The sequence below is a fragment of the Apis florea genome, unplaced genomic scaffold (genome assembly GCF_048593485.1).
Source record: "Apis florea isolate Af1SG1 unplaced genomic scaffold, ASM4859348v1 contig_2293_pilon, whole genome shotgun sequence".
Lineage (NCBI taxonomy): Eukaryota > Metazoa > Arthropoda > Insecta > Hymenoptera > Apidae > Apis > Apis florea.
Window position 1 is genome coordinate 1,689,516 of NW_028256554.1, and position 21,346 is coordinate 1,710,861.

At 48.5% G+C, this 21,346-nt stretch overlaps 1 protein-coding gene across 10 annotated transcripts in view; it reads left to right on the forward strand.

Moving 5' to 3' along the window:
- Positions 1–21,346, forward strand: part of Tmtc2 (Transmembrane O-mannosyltransferase targeting cadherins 2) — a 119,092-nt gene that overhangs the window by 73,860 nt on the left and 23,886 nt on the right. For 8 of the 10 annotated variants that reach the window (XM_086903877.1, XM_086903880.1, XM_086903878.1 and 5 more), the window contains one exon: positions 9,130–9,215. The exons of the other annotated variants lie outside the window; for them this stretch is intronic. In XM_086903877.1, coding sequence (XP_086760003.1) covers positions 9,130–9,215 — 86 coding nt within the window. The remainder of the gene's footprint in view (positions 1–9,129; positions 9,216–21,346) is intronic. 10 annotated transcript variants of the gene reach the window in all.

Genomic DNA, 21,346 nt, shown 5'->3' on the forward strand with positions numbered 1-21,346 from the left:
AATTCGGGATCGAAACTTTGCGATCGAGGATTTGACGGACGCTTTGGGCGCCTGCCATCGTTCGCGGGGGCAGTCTGTCGGCACGAAGCGTGTTAATGTATTCACAAGGGGACGGGGAGAGCTCGATTATTCTGCGAATAAATTAATTATTGATATTCGTTTCATCGAGGAAAGAATAATTGTTAAGAGAAGAGCGATCCAAAATCAATCGCGTTACGAGGGAGATTAAAGTTCTTTCGCGACGTTAGCGAAAGGAGACTAGAACGAGAGAGGGTGATTCACCTTAGTTTCCCATAACTTGAATTCCTTCCAACTCGATAAACGCGAATAAAACGCCCCACGATTTTTGCGCGCCAACTTTTTGCTCGCTTGCACCTCCAGTGTTAACAGTATTAATAGAAGGGCAGAAGAGTTGTTCATCCCCCTCGGCGGTCCGAAATCGATGGACGACGATGTCGCGTTTCGTCGAATCGAATGGATATATTTGTTTTAATATGGACGACGGCGTGGAAGCTCGCGTAAATTCCGTATCGTTGTCCGTCGATCGCGATATCGGGATACGGAAATTGAATTAATAGGCGTCGAACGAGATCGAGCTCTCGTCACCACCGGTTCCTCCGTGCAACTGATCGACCACGGGAATCGATACCACCTCGTCTCGATGTTGAGCGCGAATCTCTTCGAACCGTTTCGTATCGCCCTTGCGAGTTCTTCGCCCATCCAAATTCGCCAAATTCGACGATTTTGCAGGTATCGTTAACCTTTGGAGAATAGGGATTACGTGCGATCGCGATGTAATCGAGAGAGGTGATTGATAAAAATAACGGTCGGGGTGAATAATGAGGAGGAAACGGTTCATCCCCCCTGGCGAGATAAATCGAACGCCTATCTCCCGATCGTATAATGCGGGCCGGATTTAAGCGGTGGCTCGCTAATTGCGCGCGCCATTCCATTTAAATCGGTTCACCGCTGCGACAGATCCCGTTCCGCTCCGCCGAAACCCAAAAACAGACCGATTCTTTCCGATCCTCGCGATACGAAAATCGAATCTCGCGCCTTTCCTCGACGAAGAAAGGATGGATCGAGCGGCTCGATCCCGTTTAAAGGGGAACCTTTGGTCTATTATCGTAATCTCGTCGCTCGATAACAACGGGCATTGGCCTCTTGGATGGAGCGGCGGCCACCCCCTCCTCCCCCCAATCTCTCGATTCTCGAGCCTTCATCGATCGAGCCTCTCGGATTCCAAGGCTGGACCTCTGTTACCAACCGCAACTCGAGTCCCCTTCTCGATCTTCTCGATCGAGTTCTTTAAAAAAATCGTCTTATGGAACTGTGACGCGTGATGGGAGGGGCAGAATCGTTGAACGGGCCGCGATAATCGGGAGGGAATCGAATAAAGCGCAGAGGGCCGGATTTCCTTTGTTTTCTCGGCCGAATTTTTCGTCGCGTCGTTGAAATTCCACGCGACACCACGATTTCCACCCGTGAATCCATAGGGGCGGGATGGCAATCGAACGGGGGGGGGGGGAGGGAAGGAAGAAAAGGAAAAAAAAGAAAAGAAAGAAAAATGGAGGAGCGTTAAAGGCGACGAGGAGGACTTGATCGGCGGGGCGATAGGCGGTGCCTAAAAGTTGCGCCTCGTTAGAAGAAGTTGCTCGATCGGTGGAGAAGAGGAAAGGAAAAGGAAAAGATGGAGGAAAGCGTTAATTTGCGGCAGTGGTCCTCGGGACCAGAAGCTATTACGGGGCGAAGCTTCTTAAGGGAAAGTTGCGGAATCTTAGAGGTTGCTCGAGCCCTGCCTTAATAAGAGCCTTAACATCCTGTCTATAAATTTTAAGCGATGTGAAATTAGCGCGAAAACCCATTCCTTCCTCCCTCTCCCTCTCCTCCAACCTTTTTCTTTCCCCTCGAATCGGGTGGAATAATAGGTTTCAACCGGTTCTCCTTCTCTCTCTCTCTCTCTCGACTCCTTGTTCGTCATCTCGCCTCCTTTCCCCACCGCCGAAGTCGTTATTAACTGGTATTCCGCCTGGGAGTCGGAAGGTAATTCGAGTCCGAACACGCGAATGAAATTGGGTCATACTCGGGGGTTGTGCCCGGCTTCGTTCTCCCGCCACGAGAGTGTCACGAGAGAACGCGGTGTAAACGATGCGAGGAACGTGAACGGAATCAACGCCGCGCGAAGGGAAACACGATTAATAACGATCTCTTCTTCTTCTTTCTTCTTCTTCTTCTTCTTCGAAACGACGATTGCGTAGTGGTAGCCGATTCGATCGATTCGAATTCCCTTCCTGGATAACAGAGAGAGAGAGAGAGAGAGAGAGATTCCATCATCGGGTATCCCTTATCGAGAGATAGATGCACGGGATCGAGCGTAACGAAACGTGTAGAGGGGAGGCACACGATGCGAAGATAGAGCGGCCATGCGGGAAGCATAATTTTCGAACCGACAGACCGGCCAATTCGGTTTCGGCTGGTCGAGCGAAATTGAATCCGACTAGATCGTCGTGAATTCGTCGAACCGCTCGTGATCGACTCGTCTTTCGGGATGAGGACGTCGCAGGCGAGGTGGAGGAGGAGGAGGAGAAACGACGCGAGAAATGGAGGGAAAAGATTTTCTCGCGAGCGAACAATGGGATGAAAAGAAGAAAGAAACGGGGGGGGGGAGGGGCGAGGGAAAGAAAGGATGGAGATGGAGAGGAAGAGGGGGAACGCGCACGATTTACTTTGCAAACGACGGAGGAACGAACTCGGAGTGGTAAACTCGGAGGCGCCCCCGATACGACACTCCCGTCTGAAAACTTGGCCAATAAGCGGCGAAAACAAGAAAGAGGCGAGACTCCTCTTTCTGGGGGGGAGGGGAGGGGAGGATCTGCGTAAGAGTAAGGGCAGGTAAGGTTAACGGTTCAAAACAGTCGAATATATTATTCCGTTGGATCGATCACCGCCTATCGCCTATAGCTTCTGTCGATTTCGCGTGTTTTGAAAAATATATATATTTCTCTCTCTCTCTTTCTGCTCCTCGCGAATCGTCTCCGTTTGAATTTTTGCCTCGCCCTTCCTGGAACTCGTTGGAAGATTGTTGCGTGAGCGACGTTTAAGCAATTTTCAAGCGGCAATTGAATAAAGCAACGACACGGAGGCGAAATTGCGAGGCAATTGTTGCACGGAAACGAGCGGTGGCGCAAAAACAGTGGCGCGCGATGACCGAGCGCACACCCGTCTGAATAATATATAAAGCTCGCGTGACTCGCCTCTTTATAACGCGGCGGGACGGTATCGCGCCGGTTCAACCGCATTTTCGCGTCGCGGTTCTATCATATACCCACCCCAACCCTCCCTGGTAAGATACACCGAGGAAGATAGATCCAAAAGGAAAAAAGGCGATCGTTAATTTCCAACTATTCGCAGTTTCTTGTTTCGAAGAACAATTTGTTATCTCGTTCTTTCGTTTCTTATCTTTTTTTTTTTTTCTTTCTTTCTTTTTGTCGCGGACAAGCTCGATCGAATGAAATCGACGAAACGTACTTTTCCTCTCCAAACGTACGCACGTCTGGATACGATAGCTAAAGGGGAGGCTACCTCGAGGAGATCTCGATTTATCTCGTTAAGAATCGATGAAAGATGTCAGGGTTGGGGATATTTCTTCCACGAGGAGACATATATTCTCTCGATTCGTTCATAAATCACGAATGGTGTCGATTCTCCACGAATTTTTTTCCCCCTTCCATCGATGTTCACCCCGAACAGAAAGTTTACGCGGTTAAATTTAATCGTTCGCGAGGGAAGAAACGGCCGTTCCTCTACCGGTTTTTCATCTTTCGCAGGGGGGGAGAATTTCGAAATCGAGCGCGAAATTGGCGATCGCCGCCGATTGAATTTTCATAGCACCCTCCCTTAGTTCCTTCTCTTCCACCGAAAAATCGAAAGGATGGAAAATATATATATATATATGGAGGCGAGATCCCGTGGATGGAAAAACGTGTGGTGGGATAGTCATGCATATATGTATGTAGGCCGATCGGCGATCCGTAGGCTAATAAAAACGGCGTGCTCGAGTTATTGGTCGTTTTGAATAGCGGGCAATTTGGCGGTAAGGCGAACGTGAAGGAGGAAGGAAGAGGAAGAAGGAGGGATGCATCGGAGCGCGATAAGAAACGATGGTCCTCGAGGAATACAAAGGTCGATACGCGATTGGACGGTTTTTCCGCTAGAATTCGAGCCTCTGTGGGTTCGAGAAGAAGCAGCTGCTCCCTCCCCGCTGGCGAGAGTCCCCTTGGCAAGGTTCCCGCGCTCGAGAGGTCGGTCGGCATTCCAACCGACGAGGGAGAGGGAGAGCAACCACCGACCGATGGTTCAACCGATCCTAAAAATTCCAAAGCGGGTGATGGTGGTGGTGGTGGTGCTTGGAAAAGCGAGGGGATGAAAAACTTGAGGCAGGATCGATCATCGTGGAACAAATTAATCAGGCCATTCGTTACACCTGTCGTTTACACGTTTCGTCCGAGACTCTCGAAACCGATCCGAGCGAGAACGCCGGTCCAACGAAATTCAAATTCAAAACTTGGAGGAAAAGGAAAAAGAAGAAGAAGAAGAAGAAGAAGAAAATCGATCCGCGCGTTCTCTCCTTCACTCGCTTTAAATATATTTCCTATATATCTTAGAGGTGCGAATCGATCGAATATTGGATCGAAGATTCTTCGATTCCTCTGTTCGTTCTGCAAGAATCCCGTACGGAAAAAAGCGAGAGCATTGGGTGGCGCGCTCGATGAAGCGTGGCCGGTGCAACGTGGCGAGAACGCTGGTGTAAACGATAAACGTCATATCGTTGGTTGCACGTTGCGCGAATCTTCCCGCGCGCAGTTCCATTGGCCATTATTCGAGGCGTTCACGGTTTTCCCTTTTGCGAATACGCGCGTTCTGTGTGCGTGTGTGTGTGTCTACCTCTCTCGCCGATAGAGAAGAACGGTAGAACGCGCTCGCATAGAACGGGCTCGCGAGGATATTATCGCGTTCAGGAAACAGCGTTGTACGGGCCGTTAATGCGTCGCTTCGATCCGCAACAGAGCGGTGCCGCTCTTCTCCGTCGCTGCCTCGATGTACCGGAGAGCTCCAGCTGCAGCCACAGCAGCTGTCGGTCGGCTGCTACGTATCGATCGGTTCCACGACCACCGTGAATCGCGTTTCCACCGCAGCCGCAATTCCAATCCTTTCCTCCTCCTCGCACCTCCACGCTCCACGTTTCTTCCTTTTTTTTCTTCTTCTTCTTCTTCTCCTCCCCGTTTCTGTCCCTCTCGAGCCACTTCTTCCTCCCCCTCTTTTTTCCTTTCTTCTCCGGCGCTCGTTTTTTCTCGACCAGATTCCTCTTCGAAACGCCGAACGAGAAAATCTGGGATTGGAAGTAGCGCGATATCCGGCTCCACGTTTCGATTCGAGAATCTCCGAACCGAGACGAACGGATGGTGGACCGAGCAGAGGGGAGGGGGCTTCCCCGACGTCCAATTGATTCAGGATTGTAGACTGTAACGGGAACCGCTGTCGCTGTATTACCGGTGCGCTCGTATTCCCAATACGAGATACCTCGACAATTTCCATTGGAACGCATCTGGGGCCTCTTCTCTCTCTCTCTCGACGGGGTGATCGTTAAAATCGAGCGGGGATCGTAAATCGTGGGTATCGTTACGTTTCGCGGCGTTCGAACGACGATCGAAAGATCCAATTATCGAACGCCGGCCGTCAATCTCTTACGCCGCGCGTAATACGCGAGCGAAAGGAGCGCTGGATGAAGCGGCGTCGTCGACGTTGGATGGCCGGCCACCGATCGGCCAAATTGATTCTCCCGCTCGATCAACCCCCTTGCGATTCCTACCTACCATTCTCCTCTCTCCTCGTCGTTACGATCCTGTTACGATTATTGGACACGATGGAAGAAGGAACCGTTCCATGGATCAGCTGGAAGATGACGCGGGATATCACGGTTGGGGAGAAATCGAAAGGACGAAAGTCCGTCTCGTTGCGAAGATTTCAAAATTACGTATTCTCAAGAATGATCGTTCGAAAAGAAGCGAGATGAGATAAGATTTCGAAACGACGGGATTAATAGGAGAAACTTCGAGCTAGCTAGTCGGTTATTACGCAACCAACATCTGGTTATTACCAGTCGCGGGGGTGATTATCGAGCGCAATATCCGCCAGCGATAATTATAGATATATCGGATTATCGAGGGGAACAATGCGAGGACGTATCGGCTGTCATTCCAGCTTTCGGATACCCTCCAGTCCTATCGATGCGTCGGACTCGTTAACGGGAGAGGAGGAGGAGGTAAACGCGGCGCGTGTCTTGATCGAGACTTTTATTCGCGATCGAAATCCATCCGACCCGTTTATCGCAACCGTTTTCCCGAACCGTATTATTTCATCCAATGTGCGTTCAATCCACGATCCAACTCTCTCTCCCCCCGAAAACTAATCGCATTAGCGGCTGTCAACCTCTCGAAAGAATCGCCGACGATATACCAAGGAAGGGGGGGGGGGGAGGAATCTCCACGGGAGTTATGCTCGATCGGGAAACAACAGCCATCGATTCAATGGCACTTTGGAATAATCGGATGTAAGTGTTAGATCCCTTGGTCCAACCGCGACCACTCGTTCCCCGAGGTCGAGAATCGAGTATCATTTCGATGTTTACGAAATTTCCAGCTTTCGAAAAACTCTATTCCACATCATTTCGAATCGAAAAGCATCGGATTAACCGATGTTCTCGTGTTTTTTTTTTTTTTTCCCCCATCCTTGTCCCCATTCCACCAGTGGTTGCGATCCACGCATCGCCGATAATACTTTCGAGGAGGAGGGACGCGAGAAATATTCGAGGCTCGCTTTGTCATCGGGAGCACCGGTGATCGCCAACAAAGCCGAGCGTGTTGGGGGAAATGTCGCCGCATACCGCTCGGGCCCGGCGCTCGCTCGTTACACGGACGACACTGCAAATAATAGAGCGCGGGGGAGGGGGACGAACAATGGGGCCGAACAATGTATTTATTTTAACAATCGAACGATCCGCCGCGGTCGTTTATCCGTGACCCTTCGAACGCGCCACAGGCCGTTCACCCTCTCTCGTAGTCGCGCGAACCACTCGAAATAAGCGCGACTCGAAACCGCCTCCCTCGCCCGGGTCGATCGGTCGAAACAGATTTGTACAGGAATAAAAACCTTGTACAAAGGTTTGTGGAGAGGATGGAGGGAGGTATCCTCTTGTTCGATTCGAGATTACAAGCGGATGTATAACCGACCGACCCGAAGGAGGGGACCGGGGGTGGTAAGATCGTTAAATCGTTCGGGGAGAAATTGCCGCGTCTCTTGAAAACCGATTTTCGTTCCGGGCGAGGCGATTTTAAATAGCGTGTACCGGTCAACCGGAGACTCGGTTGGAATAATAAATATCGCGGGGAAATATCGCGGACAATTGCAAATTGGTACAAACGAGAGGGGATTGTTATGAGGAGGGTTGTGAATAAAGCTCGGGCGAGGGAGGGGGTAATAGATGGTGGAAAAGAGAAGGAGTCCATTATATATCGCGCGAATATTCATCTTGAAAGTTAACGAACGCGGAGTAGTAGTCTCGTTAACGAACGGGAAAGCTCGTCTGGCCCAGGCCCGGCACAAGAAAGTATCCGCCTCTTTTTCTCGTCCACCGGCCAACCGTCCACCATCCTCGCCTTCTTCTTCGTCTCCGTTTCTTCCTCCTCCTTTCTTCCCTCTCCGTCCCTTTTTTTTTCTTCCCCTCTCTCCCTCTCTCTCTCTCTCTCTCTCTCTTTTTTTCCACTCGTTCGAACGTTCACAAAGCGTGTCATTAGTATAACTTTTTCACGACGCGGAGTTGGAACAAGTTGAAACGATGGGGACCGGATTTTTATATTCGGTTAAAATAATGAAGTTCCGACGCGCGAGAGCCGGCCGCGTGAAAAAAAGTTCGTGATCGCGATCCTCCGTGTTTCCTCCTCACCTCACCTCACCTCACCTCACCTCCCCACCCCTCGCCCCGATCGACGATAAAACGGCGATGAAACGACGATGAAACTCGTCGCACGATTGTTAGCACCATCTCCCCTCCCTCCGCTGGAATTTCAATATCCATTCCCCCGAGTTTTCGTTCGATCGATCGTGTTCGAAATCGACGAGCGGAACGCGTCGATTTATCATAAACGGGGGGGAGGAGGCAATCGAAATACCACCCACGCACGGAAGGATCAACGATTACGAAAACGAGGAATTATCGAAAAAAACAATTGCTTTCCAATCCTTTTTTCTTTTTTTTTTTTTTTTCGAGACGAGATCGATCGATCGATCGATCAATGGACTACGAATCCTCTACGCTTCTCAAACGAGCGATTGGATCAATTTTCGATGAGAAGATAAAAAGAACGAAAGGAAGAAGATATTAGCGATGAAAGCTAACGGACGATTTGCAGCGGTAAATCACCCATCTACCTAGCTCTCTTAATAACACCGTTCTCGCCGATACGAGTGATATTTTCATCGTTTCGTCGAGCGACGACAACGTTTCGAGGTTAAAGATTAATCACTCGACGCGGTAAAATGAATTTTTTTCTCCCCTTCTCTCTCTCTCCCCCCCGCCCCCTCCCCCGCCTCAAAATATGCACGCCACGAAGGCGCGTACAGGGTCGTGTTATATAAAGTTCGTTTATTGGCACTCTCCCACCCCGCCGCCCACCTCGTTTCTCCCAGCTCGTTCTCCGTACGTACGCTCGTTACGCCGTTCGACCTCCGCGCGATAAGTCATCGGTTGACAAGTAATATTTTTATCGTTTCTGAGAGTGGCATTGTTCGAAAAATGATTAATCGTCCCCCCCCCCTCCCCCTGTCCGAGATTGTTATCGATGAGAGATAGAAAAAGAGAGAGAGAGAGAGAGAGAGGGGCCGAGCGGCGATCGGTCGTTTGATCCACCGTCCTCTCCTCTCCCCCCTCTTAACCCACCGCCGTATCTAGCCCCGTGGGTTAAACCTCGCGTTAAAAATAAATAATTAAATTCTCATCAGGGACGAGAGATATCGATCATCCCAAGCCCATCCCATATTGCTAATTGTCCGTTTCCGGCTGCTATGTTACAGGGGTATATTGCAGCAGGGGAGGAGGAATTACGAGGAGGCGATTCTCAGTTATCAGCGGGCGATCCATTTCCGGCCCTCGTTGGCTCGTAAGTATTTCCTTTATTTTCCCCGTCGAGCATTTACGACGAGAGGCTCGATCGGCAGTTTCTCCGCTCTTCCAGATTTCTCTCTTTTTTTCTCTTTTTTTCTCTCTCTCTCTCTCTCTCTCTCCCCCCTTTTCGCAATGAAGGAGAGAAAGAGGGAAAGGCCGACCATGTTAACGATGTTGCGAGGTTTTGAATTAGGTAGGAAACGTAATTCGAGAGGTGTACCATTGAACCGCGAGTTATCGCGGGTTATCAATTAGGGCGAATCAATCCTTCGATCGAACGAGGAAGAACGACCCTTCTTCTCCCCTTCGCTCGAGAAGAACCTTCTCGTTTGCGCGCAAGAACCGCGTACGCGACTTTAACGAGAGCTCCTCTCGTCGAATCACTTCCAGTATTATTCGAATTTCTAGTTATCCGTTGCTTCAAAGCGATCCGGTATCGGGACGAAGATCGATGACGAACGACGTCTACGTTATTCCTTTACAGCAAAAAACGCCACTCGTCAACAACACACAGTTTCGTTTAGTTGAAAATTAATCCTACGGTTCGAGGATCTTGATCGAGGCTTAACTTCATGTAACGCGAAAATTTCACGAGAGACACTTTGAAAGATACGTTGAAGCCTCGAGGAGGAGAAAGCCAGCACTGATCGTGTTTGCCCGCTACATGTATATATATTTACCTCGACGATATACCGGTTAAAATCCAAAGTCGTCTTTCGTCCACGTATCCCAGCCTACGTAAATATTATTCCCATTTATTTCACGGCGCGGTTTCGCGGTTCCCGTTGTCCGACTTTCCTCGACGAAATACCTTCTGGAAATATCAACAACTTTTCTCTCTCTCTCTCTCCCGTCCACCACCTTGCCATATATAAACCGCAGAGCTGATACCACCACGTTTCATCCCGACGATGATTCTTCCACGAGGATTTTTCCTCCATCTCATCGATGCCTCTTCCCACGTCCACGCCCCTTTTATTGGAAAAAAACAATGTCAAATTTTTTCCCGCGCAAAATTCCCGATAGGCGTGGAACCGCAGGGTAGATCGGTCCGTTTTCTTAACGAGGTGGAGAGGCGTCGTTTGTCACGACGATTTACTTGATGGGAACGGTTCATTGCCGAGTTCCGCGATATCTTTGGTTATTCCATCATTGCGTTGTTACTCTCGTTGCGAATATTTTTCGTCCAATCGAGTTTAAACCTTTGCACTCGTATATTATTTTTGTAATCACATTCTCTGTTAAATATAAATACGAGCGCAAAGGCTTTAATCTTTTGTTATTTTTAATTGATAGGTTCTTTATCTTTTTTTTTTTTTTATAAGAGACAAGGCACATTCTCCTTGTCTTCGATGTTGGTTCGGATTCGACGATCGTGGCAGAACGAAGATGAATTTAATTTTGAACTGTTGAGAAATAAGATCGATTGTTGCTCGATCAATTCTTATTATATTGTTTGTTAAGTTAGCGAAAAAGCAGATCGATTTTTCGAGAACCGCAAAGATCGAGTTTCCACATCGATCGATGAAATTCGATTGAATGGGAAGCTTCTTGTGTGTATGTGTGAATTTAACGAAAAAAGATCCGGTGAAAGAAGGTCCGGATAAATCAAGAATCCATCTCTGCAAATGCTTTATAAATTATCACGCACACACAAAAATACAGAAATTAATGTTAAATCATCGTTGGTTAACGTTGAATACATGAACAGAGAAGAAAATAGTTTCCGAAGAATTGTTTAATCTTCGACGAGTGCCTCGTTATTTTTCCAACTTTCGAAAGTTTCGTTGATCCATTTTGTTCCGACTGATGGCCGATACGTCGTTCCGCTTCGACGAAAGTAGGGTAAGACGGTTACGTTGCAAGACAGATATCGTTAAACAAGCGTTAGTTTCTGGAACGACGAGACCCAACTCGTGTCGAGAGACCAGCGAGAATCGTTGGAATCGTTTAATCAACCGGTGGTCGGATTTCATCCGAGATTCGGTTGAACTTGGGTCTCTTCGATCGGCCGCCTAGCTGAAACGAACCCGAAATAATATCTCGTTTACTATCCCCTCCCTACTATCCTTCGTTCGCCACGTGATGTTATTTCCGAACGAGTCGAGTTTTCGAGAAAGAGAAACGACGAAAAAGAAGAAGAAGGAAGAAGAAAAAAAAAAGCAATAAAACTGCGCCACACGCGGCACAGATTTAAGCAGGCGGAAAGAGCGGCCGCGAGTAGTTATTTTAAGCGAGGAGTGGAGAGGGGAGAGGGAAGAAGTTTGTCAATGCTGTTTACACGGTGAATATTCGCGGAACAATTGTAACGCGATTTGGGGCGCGGAAAATATGGCGTGAGGAGAGAGCGTGGCCACGGGGGAGGGGGGGACGAGAAGCATTTTCGTGTCCGGCCGCTCGAAACGCCATTTGCATCCATAAACGGATTAGCCGGCGAGCGTATAAAGCCTGCAAGAATACTCTCGTCCACTCGTCAGATTTGATCTTCGTCCGCCTGCTAATTAGCCCGCCTGGATCCCGCCTCGTTTCGCCCCATTCCCGGCTTATCTCGCGCCGTTTTATCATCGTGATTCACGCGTATCTCGCTTATCTCTGTGTCGAACACCCCGTTGTAACTTTCAAGAGTTTGCGCGTTCGATTCGCGTCTCTTCATCGTCGCCCCCCTTGGATTATTGGATACCATTGTTGTTAGAGAGTAGAGAGAAGTGGGAAGGAAAAATATACGCAAGCAAGGTCGAGTCGAAATTTTTCCCGTGATTTTTCCTTTAAATGAAACTCGAACAAATGTTAGCGCAATTTACGAGAACAAATGAACATAAAATGTACAGTAACGGTTATTGTTATTTGCAATGTAATTATTGTTCGCGCAAACATCAATATTTTGAATCGCGAAATCGAATCCCGTTTTTCGGATAATCCGAAAAAAAAGAGAAAGAACATCGAGACGAAACAACCTCGCCAAATCTTACGGATTTACGACACTTTTCAAGCCAACTCGTCGTCGTCCGTAATCGAATTCGCAGCCAAAGGGTGTCGAAACTTTCGTATCTCGGAATAATAATCAGAAGGGGTGGAGGGGAGGGTATTAGCAGTTGTTGGCTCGTGAAGGTTCGTTAAATCTCTCCCTTTTGCGGTTTCTCCTCCCCTCTCCCCCTAGAAATAAATCCTCTCGCTAAGATCTCTCGCCAGAAAAATGGACGAAGGATGGTGGGTAAACGAATGGATATCGCGAAAGCATTTACCCCGCGTATGTGTATTAAAAAGTTTGGCCAAGTTGGGGAACCGATAATTCGACCGATCCTCGTCGAATAGTATAATTTCATCGACGTCGTAAAAATTTCGTCGCGTCTCGGAACGATACTCCGAAAAGTTGGAATTTTTTTTCGAATCACTCAACCGCTGCTTTTCCTTGCAAAGATGAAATTAAACCCTCGAAATTGGACGGTCGAGTCGAACAATGAAACGCGACATCAATCAAAGAATTCCACGCGCGGCAACGCTCTCGAGAATCTGGCAAGAATATTTCCATCGATTTCCACGTCTTCTCGTATCCCCCACGAGACGAATAAATTGGAAGGAAAGCTGGAGACACGGATCTCGGGATATATATATATATTCGTGAGTAAAAGTTTCTCGAAATACGCGTTAAATTGTCCTGATATCCTTTGTTGTCGAGTTTCGATCGAATTCGACGGGATGGAAAAGATCCTTCCTCCCACTTCTTTCTCTCTCTCTCTCTCTCTCTCTCTCTCTCTCTCTCTCTTCGATCGAAAACGAAGAAACGGTGGAAGAAAACGGTAAACAGTGGGATTGGAGGCGACGCAGGAGGCAACTTATCGGCAACGGAATTCTCAATTTGATCGTGGCGATGCTTCGGGACCGTATCAATTCGGTCGACGTAACTGATAAACACAGAGCAAACATTGATTCGTCCAATATTGACGGAGGCAAATGCAAGAAACGACGGCGCGAATATAAACGTGCCGCAAACGGGAGGGGAGGAGACCTGCTCCGTCGTGTGTACCTTTGTTTTTACACCGTGCCGTGTTCTCGCTCTTGTTATTCGATTCGATAAACGTTGAATTACTCTCGGATCCGTTGTTGGAACGGATGGAGACACGTGTTCCACGACACGCGTCCGATTAAATAAAAGGAAACCCGAGGGAGGAGTGAGTTAAACTCGGTCGTGAATCACGTCCACGATTGGCGTTCCTTGCCAAGGTGGAAGGGGAGGGGGGACGAGAACAAAGAGGGAAAGTTTCAGGCTTCGTGAACGGGACGAGCAAAGTATTGACCTTTAACTTCAACCGCGTTCCAACCAAGGTAAACGAAGGTAGGGGGAGGGCAAATGAAACACGAGTGGCCCTTTCAGCTACTTTTAATTATAATCCAAGCTTTAAATTGCTCGCGAGAAGTGGAACGACTTTCGATTGTTGTAGCCCCTGAACGAGCGCTACCGACCACGTCTCGATGACGTGGAGAGAATGAGAGGAGGGAGGGAGGTAGGTTGGCGATGAGACGAGGGAGGAAGGGTGGCAAAGGAAAAAAGGAACGACGTCGAGAGCTCTTTGTAGTAATTTTCGCGCCTCCTGCGCGGAAAAATTCGAAGCGAAGGAAAAAGGAGGAAGAGAGAGAGAGGGAAAAAGAGGAGAGAAAGAAAGAAGAGTGTTTCTGCCCGGAGGAGTTTTCCGAGCGGAGCGCCACAATTAAACGTACGACCGCGTTGAAATCGTTACGTGTACGTGGAGGCTGCTTAACCGTGAAGCGTGCATCGCGTAACCGGCTAATAAGGGTGGAGCAGCACTTTCATGGATAATCGCCTTCCATCCCCCTCGAGAGAGAGAGGGAGAGGAGACAAACGCTTCGAGTGGCCGGCGAGTGTGTTTGGGGAGGGAGGAGGATAAAAAGCCACGACATCGCGCGCGCGCTAATAAACGTGCATTATTAATAAAAGTACGACGGCCGGTTCTCGAGATCGATCCCCCCACGAGTGGCCGCCACTTTTATCGTCTACGTGTCTGGCTAACGCGCGCTTCAAACGAGAAAATATTGTGGCATCGTGGAGAGAAGGAGCGTGTATCTGTACTCGATCAGCCTATCTTTGAATCGCTCGAGATATTCCCCCTCCGTCTAAATTTACCTTTAAACCCTTTTTCTTCTCTCTCTCTCTCTTTCTTCTTCGCGCGAAGCACTCGAGCGAGGATCGAAGGAAAAGGAAGAAACTTCGGGGAGGGAAGAAACAAAGTTCGAAGCGGCCGTCCAAGCGATCGTTTTAAAGGAAGGAAAGTTTGTTCGAGGATGGACGAGGGGAGAGAGAAAAAAAAGATCGACGAAAAGGAAGAAAAAGAGGGAAGGTAACACCTGAAGGTCCCTTTGAACAGCGACGTCTCGCAAGCGGGAAACGCCTCGGGTCGCTGCGACACAAACTTTCCAGACTTGGCCGCGTACGTAAAACGGGTTGCGCGCGATACACAAGCGACTCAATTAAAGCGCGACCAACTTGGGAAAGATGGAGAAACAGGACGAACAAACAGACGTGTACGCTCTATCCCCGAATGAAACGAGGGGGGGAATCTTTCCGTCGTCTCGAATTTTCCTTCCTTCCTTTCTCGCTCCTTCTCGAAGGAACGAGCGGGTTCGATTTTGATGGTGGAGGGAAGAGATCGATCTTAACGAAATCCCCTTAAACCGTTAATAACTGTTGTCGTTTTTGGAGAGACGCTGGTTTAAGCATTAATTGGTATAACAGGTATAATCAGTCTCTCTGCAAATTCCATTTATGCTAATTGAAACGGAATTCTGCGGAGGGAATGATTCTCAACAACCCGTGCCGGCTTTTCCGAGAGAAATACTCACTCGGCGAAGAGTTTCCACGGAGGAATCACCGAGGTCAGTTGCAAGATTTGTACAAACAGTGGCAATGATTCTCGCTCGGTGAAATTCACCCTTTCTCGGTGAAATGGTGAACCACCGCCGTCCAATACGGTCGAGTGTACCGTTTATTTAACAATTCTCCCGGTTTTATCGAATTTTTCTATTTTTCTATTTTTCTATTTCGATTGGATATCGAGTGGAAGGACGATAAATATCGAACGGCGGCGTTTCGCGGTTTGCAACTGATTACGACCGACAGGTGTTAATTAAGATCTCTTAACGATCGAGCAAGAACGGTAATTCATTAGGAATAATGACGACGGTGGGCGCACGCGAGACGCGGTTCGTTTAACTAGTTCGGAAATCGCCTGTGTGTCTTTATTAGAAAATTCGTGATCCCTTCCCGTGCTTACTCTGCACACGCGTGCACGCTAGTTACATCCGCCAGACACGGAATACCCGGTCTTGTCGTGCATGATCTTGATTGGATTAATTGCGAGAGAAGGCTCCCTGCGTTAAGAGGAGGCGCATCGAAGCGTGCTATTCGATCTCGAACGATCTTACTTTTCCTCTTCGATTATTCTTCGATTATTCCCCTATATTCGAGTCACGGACCTCGAGTCGAGTTTGCACGAGTATCCCGTTAACTTTGGTGCGTGGCAACGCGTAAAGTCTCTCTCTCTCTCTCTCTCTCTCTCTCTCGGTGTACTTTCCCTTTCGCCGTTGCGCCACCTGGATTAAAGTTCAAAACATCTCGCAAGTTGAGTGTATACGCGTGTAGGTGTGCGCGCGTGGTGGAGTTTTAAGCGAAATATCCGAGAAAACGAGGGACAAGGGGATAAAGGTAACGCCGCTTTAGGATGTAACACAACGTCGTCTAATATTAGTTCAAACGATCGAACATCCGACGAGCCCGATAAGAACTCGTTCGTGCAACTTTGACTAGTGGCGTGAGTCGATATATGGTCGGTCGCGCGGAAAGTAGTACGGGACTGTGCGCGGTCGGACTGTAGCGACAAGTAGCGCGGATAAACGCTAGGTCGGGCTAAACGGAGTAGCGTAGATAAACGAATAATCGTACCTTTTTTTTTTCTTTCCTCTTTTTGTAAACAGTCGAGAAAAAAGAATTTTTCTCCCCATCTCCGTGTTTTTCGACGAAACACACGCGAGAGTAAAATTGCGAACCGATCAGACGGCGAGCATCCATTTCGAAGACACTGTTTCGCATCCACTTCGATTCACTCTCTTTACGAAACGTTGTAAATAAAACCTCGAGCCTCGATTGTTAACTACCTACCTAATTAATCATCATCATCATCATTATCATCCTCCTCCTTCTCCCTCCTTCAACGAAAAAATACGATCAAAATCGTGGCGGACCCGAGCGTGATTAATCGATAGCCGCGCCAACTTTTCGGCGCATCGATCACGGGGAAATTAGACGAATTGCCACTCGATAACGCGCTCGATCGACCTTTCGCCATATTTACGCCTCAACTCAAGTTAATCAGCGAAATTAACTTGGAGGGGAGAGGGAACTTCGTTCGCGATTAATCACGTTGCAATTTGAATTTTATCCGCGCGTTCCAACTTTCCTTCCGAATATTCATCCGAAACGATAAAATTTTCGGGAGTTGTTCCCCTTTCGTTCTGTTCTAACCCCTGGACAAGCGTACAGAGATTCCCGGCCGGATCTTGGGAAATTAGCCGGATTGCCGTACGAGCACTTAACACGATTGATACGCTCGAACACGGCAATTCGGCTCCCAAGCACTTCCGCTCTACCTTACCGCAATCCCCTCTTTTCTCTCTCTCTCGCTCGCTCATGGCAGGGAATCCCTCGAGAGAGTATTCGTACCACGGAATATCCACGAAACTCGTGATTCGCAAAATTACGCGTCTGTTGTCCCGAAAATTTTCAAACGAAAAGTCGTGATTTGCGAAAATGCTTCCAAGTAACGGAACAAGTGTCGTTGGAGATAAATTTCTCTCGCCTCGTCATTCGGGTTGTTCGACTCGATGCAACGACGCGTTGGAAAAAAAGGGAGAAGAGAGGAAGAAAAGGCGAGGAGGCTTAAACGGGTCGCGCGCACGCGAGGAGGACTCGCAAACACTAGATACACGATATAAACACGCGTATCGATGGGATACCTCGTAGCGTTTTCATCGGTCGATAGAGAGCTCGAGTCACGAACGAAGCGTTTTCTCCCTTCCAGCGATAATTATTACGAATTATTTTAACCGATTAATTTACTTTACTCGTGTTCCCCTCTTTGTGTTTTTCGTCAAATCGCATTTTCGGGAAGCCGAAAATAAAATTTGATTTCGCTACGCGACTTGAAAGACGGTCGAAAGGAAGGGAAGGAAGGGTACTACTACTTGCTGGTAATGCGATATACAGCGACGAATCAGCGCGAATTACACGTAAATAAACCTGTGGAAATGGTGTGTTTTATCGTGGCGGGGAACTAAACGCAGGTTTCTCGGACGGTTGGCACAGTGTCTGCGCCACGAGAGAGGCAAAATTCTAACCGTCGTTGGATTTCAATTAAATTCAACCGAATCGGATTTAATATCGCTGCGAGTTGCTTCGCGGCTTCTTGCGGCTTTTCCAACGTCGACCTTGCGCTGTTGTTAAGCGACGCATTATGCAAGCGCTGCTTGTTTATTTATTTCACGGGCGAAAGGCCGCCTCGGTAATGCACAAGGTCGTCGTTAGTTACGCAAAGTAATATGCGCGAAACCTTTTTCTTTTTTTTTCCTTCGTTTTTTCGTTCGTTTGTTTTCTCTCTCTCTCTCTCTCCCTTTCTTTTTTGTTCAACGAATCGAGCGTGGTGTTGCGCGCTCGAAAAACGGGGAGCGATAAAGGGAGAGAATTTTGATAGTTCATTTTTAGAAAGGCGGGAGAACTCGCCGCCCTCCCTTTATCGAGCGCGGTTCGCGGTGGCCGTACATTGGCCGCGACAGCCGTCCACAAATTGGCGACCGATTCGTTCTCTAATTACTCGACCCGGCCGTGTTTTAAAAGCCCTCGCTGTTACGAACGATTAGTGTCGTTAACAGGGGACAGGGAAAAAAAAGAAAAAAAACAACGATCCTAGATCTCTCTCTCTTCCTCTATCAATCCTCGTCCCACGTTAATCGCAATGCACTGGTTGGCCTTTAACGAGAGGGAAACGTTTTCGATTTCGAAATTTTCCTTCGTTTCCAAAATATCTCTGGAAAAGAAGCGGGGAAGCAAAGGGGGAACGATACTCGCCATCGGGAAGAAAAAAAAGGAAAGGATCAAGATATCGATCGAATGGCGGAGGAAGAATCGCGCGTACGCGAAAAGGGAGAACGGTCGGGTTAACCGGGAAATTGCAAGGCACGCACAAAACTCGACTGCACGATGGAATCTTAATTCCGTGAGCGGCGGAGTTGAATTCGGTCTGCCTCCTCCATCTCCCTTCGCCTTTCCTCGACGTTTTCCTCCGTCTTACCCTCCCATCATCCGGCATCTCTCCACCCTTTTCCTTCGAGACGAGGCGCGTCTTATTCTCTCTCTCTTTCGTAATTAGGAAGCAAACAGGGGAGGGCGGCGGTCTTGCCAAGTTGGCGGAGTCGGAGATGAAACAGCAGTTTCCGTCCACCCATTCTTCTTCGACCGCCCCGCGCAACCCACGCCGCGGTGGCCATCACCTGACTCGTCGTCGATCGCCGGGTCCGGCCGCTTGGGGTGAAAGGGCGACGACGATATATCCTCGCTGCCAGAACCAACCCTCCAAAGTCTCGAATCGTTTCGCGCCTTGCTTCCTTCGTTTCCGCTTTTTCCACCCCCCACTCTCTCCCGCGGATCGACCAACTCCGAGCGCGCAAACGGAGTGGTTTCTTGCCGACTTGGAGAAACCTCCTCCTCCTCCTCCTCCGTTTTTTCGTCCGACCAACTCGCGAAAAGTCGCGGAAACGAGTGTTTTTCAGTCTCTCCTCCCCCTTCGATGAAATATTACCCCCCTCCCCCAGCATATATTAGACCGTGACGCGTAGAGCGGTTGTTATTTCTGATATTTTCGCCCCGAGGATCTCTGCGTCATCCTCGCGGATGGAAGAAAATTGGGATTGGAAGGGAAACGGAACTCTTCGAATCCCTTTTGCTCACAAGCGAGCGGCACGCGTTTTCTTACCCCCGAACAAACTTTCCACGCGCATTCCTCGAGCTCGTACGCGTTCCACCGCAAACGAGCAAGTAATCCCACGCCGTTCTCGACGAGCTCGTCGTTCTTGCCCTGCATACGAGGGCCTCCTTCCCTTCTTCCCCACCGATACGAAATTGAACTAATTTACGACGTCGTCGCGTGTCAAAATTCGAAATGAAAGAAAGGAAAGAAGGGAAGGTTCGATCGACGAATTATTTTTCGACGGTGGTTTTGCGACACGATCGGCTTAAATAATTTTTAATTATCCGTTTGATCGTACGATGACGAAACGTACGTTCGATCGTCTCCTAAATGGGAGCGCGATTGCTTGGCCCCGAAAAGAAATATCGTTCGAAGGTTGTCGAAATCGTCGAAATCGCGGTAATTGGCGCGGTAATGCAATCGGATATACGCGAGCCGGTTTTCGTAGTCCGGTGAAAGCTATCGCGGTAAATATCCGGTTGGGCTCGACGAATTTTACAGGTGGCGAACGACGCCCAACTCGTCGATGCGGAATCACAGCGCGCGCGCGCGCGCCACCTCGTTTCCGAGTTTAATAATCCGTCAAAATTGACCACGTCCTGCCTCTCTTTCTCTCTCTTTTTTTTTTATTTTTTGCGGCCCATTATAAATACCCTCTCTTCTCTTCCCGTCTGCCTCTCTTTTTTTTTTTTTTTTTTTTTTTCACGGGACGCAAAACGCGGTTATATAAAGCGTATATACGTGCACATATACGTACATTTTATTTAATTTAGGAAGGAACGGCGACAAAATATACGAATGAAAAATAGATGGTATCAACACAACTGTTCCACCGTTAGACAGAGTTTACGACGGGAACGTGATTCCGCCGCTATTTTTCAGATTAGATTTTTAAACGTATTTTTAAACGTTCCATTTTATTTCGTTCTGTTTGTCGACAAGGAAGATTGTCCGATGTTTCGACGAGGATGACTCGTCGACCGACGCTTTCGAGTGTCTTCTCGTGTCTGAATTCGGCTCGCAAGTTGGCGAGATAGGACGGTTACGAGCGACTCGAGCCGAGTCGTGCCGAGTTTTGCCGAACTTGCACGAGCAGCCCGGCAACATAGCACGAACATTAGCGGAAAATTAATTGGGCGCGCATGTAACGGAACGTGAAAGGCGTGTGTATACACGCGTCGATTTTGATCCGGCATAACTGGATATTGCGAATGACACCTGGAATCACGACGCGCACCGCGAATTCGAAATATCCCAACGCGAAATCGTTCCCGTCCAAATTCACCGCTTTTAATTAATTATCCGCGCGTGAACCACTCCAACGATCCCCGCCTCTCCCCGGCCAATGGGGTCCGAATTCATAAAAGTTATGACGGGTGAAAAATCGGGCTGCATCGACGAATAACCCGCAGCCATCCGACCGTTTCGAGGTTGGAATAATCTTAAACATTTCTTTGCCCGAGAAAATACAGGCGTGACGAGACAATGCCCTGTTTCGAAACCGGTTGAGGCCGGGGGAAAGTTGGTACGGGACGAGGCGACGGGTTTAATTAGCAAAAAGTTTCCTTTAAGGGAAGGGTGGAGGAGAAACTGGAGCATCGAAATGGCAATTTCCTGGCCGGTGCCTTATAGAAGGAACCAACCCCTATGCTTCGCATTATTTTGAATAAAGAACGAGGCGGCTACCCGGCAATCCATTTTCCTCGTCGCGGTCCCGGGGGACGTACTTTATGGAATTAGAGTATCCGCTCCCCAGCCGAGGCACTCGCCTTCTTCGATATAATTCGCGTGGGGATTTATATCAGGTGTACCTCGCTCGTTACAACAGGCCTCGTAAAATCGGCCGAGCGTCAAAGTTTACACGTTCGAGCGAATTAGCGAGCGAAGATAACGGGCGAAACGGACGATGTCCAACCTTTCTGTTTTCTACATATATAGAAATTTTATATATAATTTTATTATCGAACGTTGTTACTATTCTGTAGTTGGCATCCTTTTGTTTATCTTCGATACGCGATCTTCATTTGTTGTTCTGTTGTTCCCGACACGTGCCACTCACGTATAACCAAAATATATCCATCCAGCTAAATCAGTA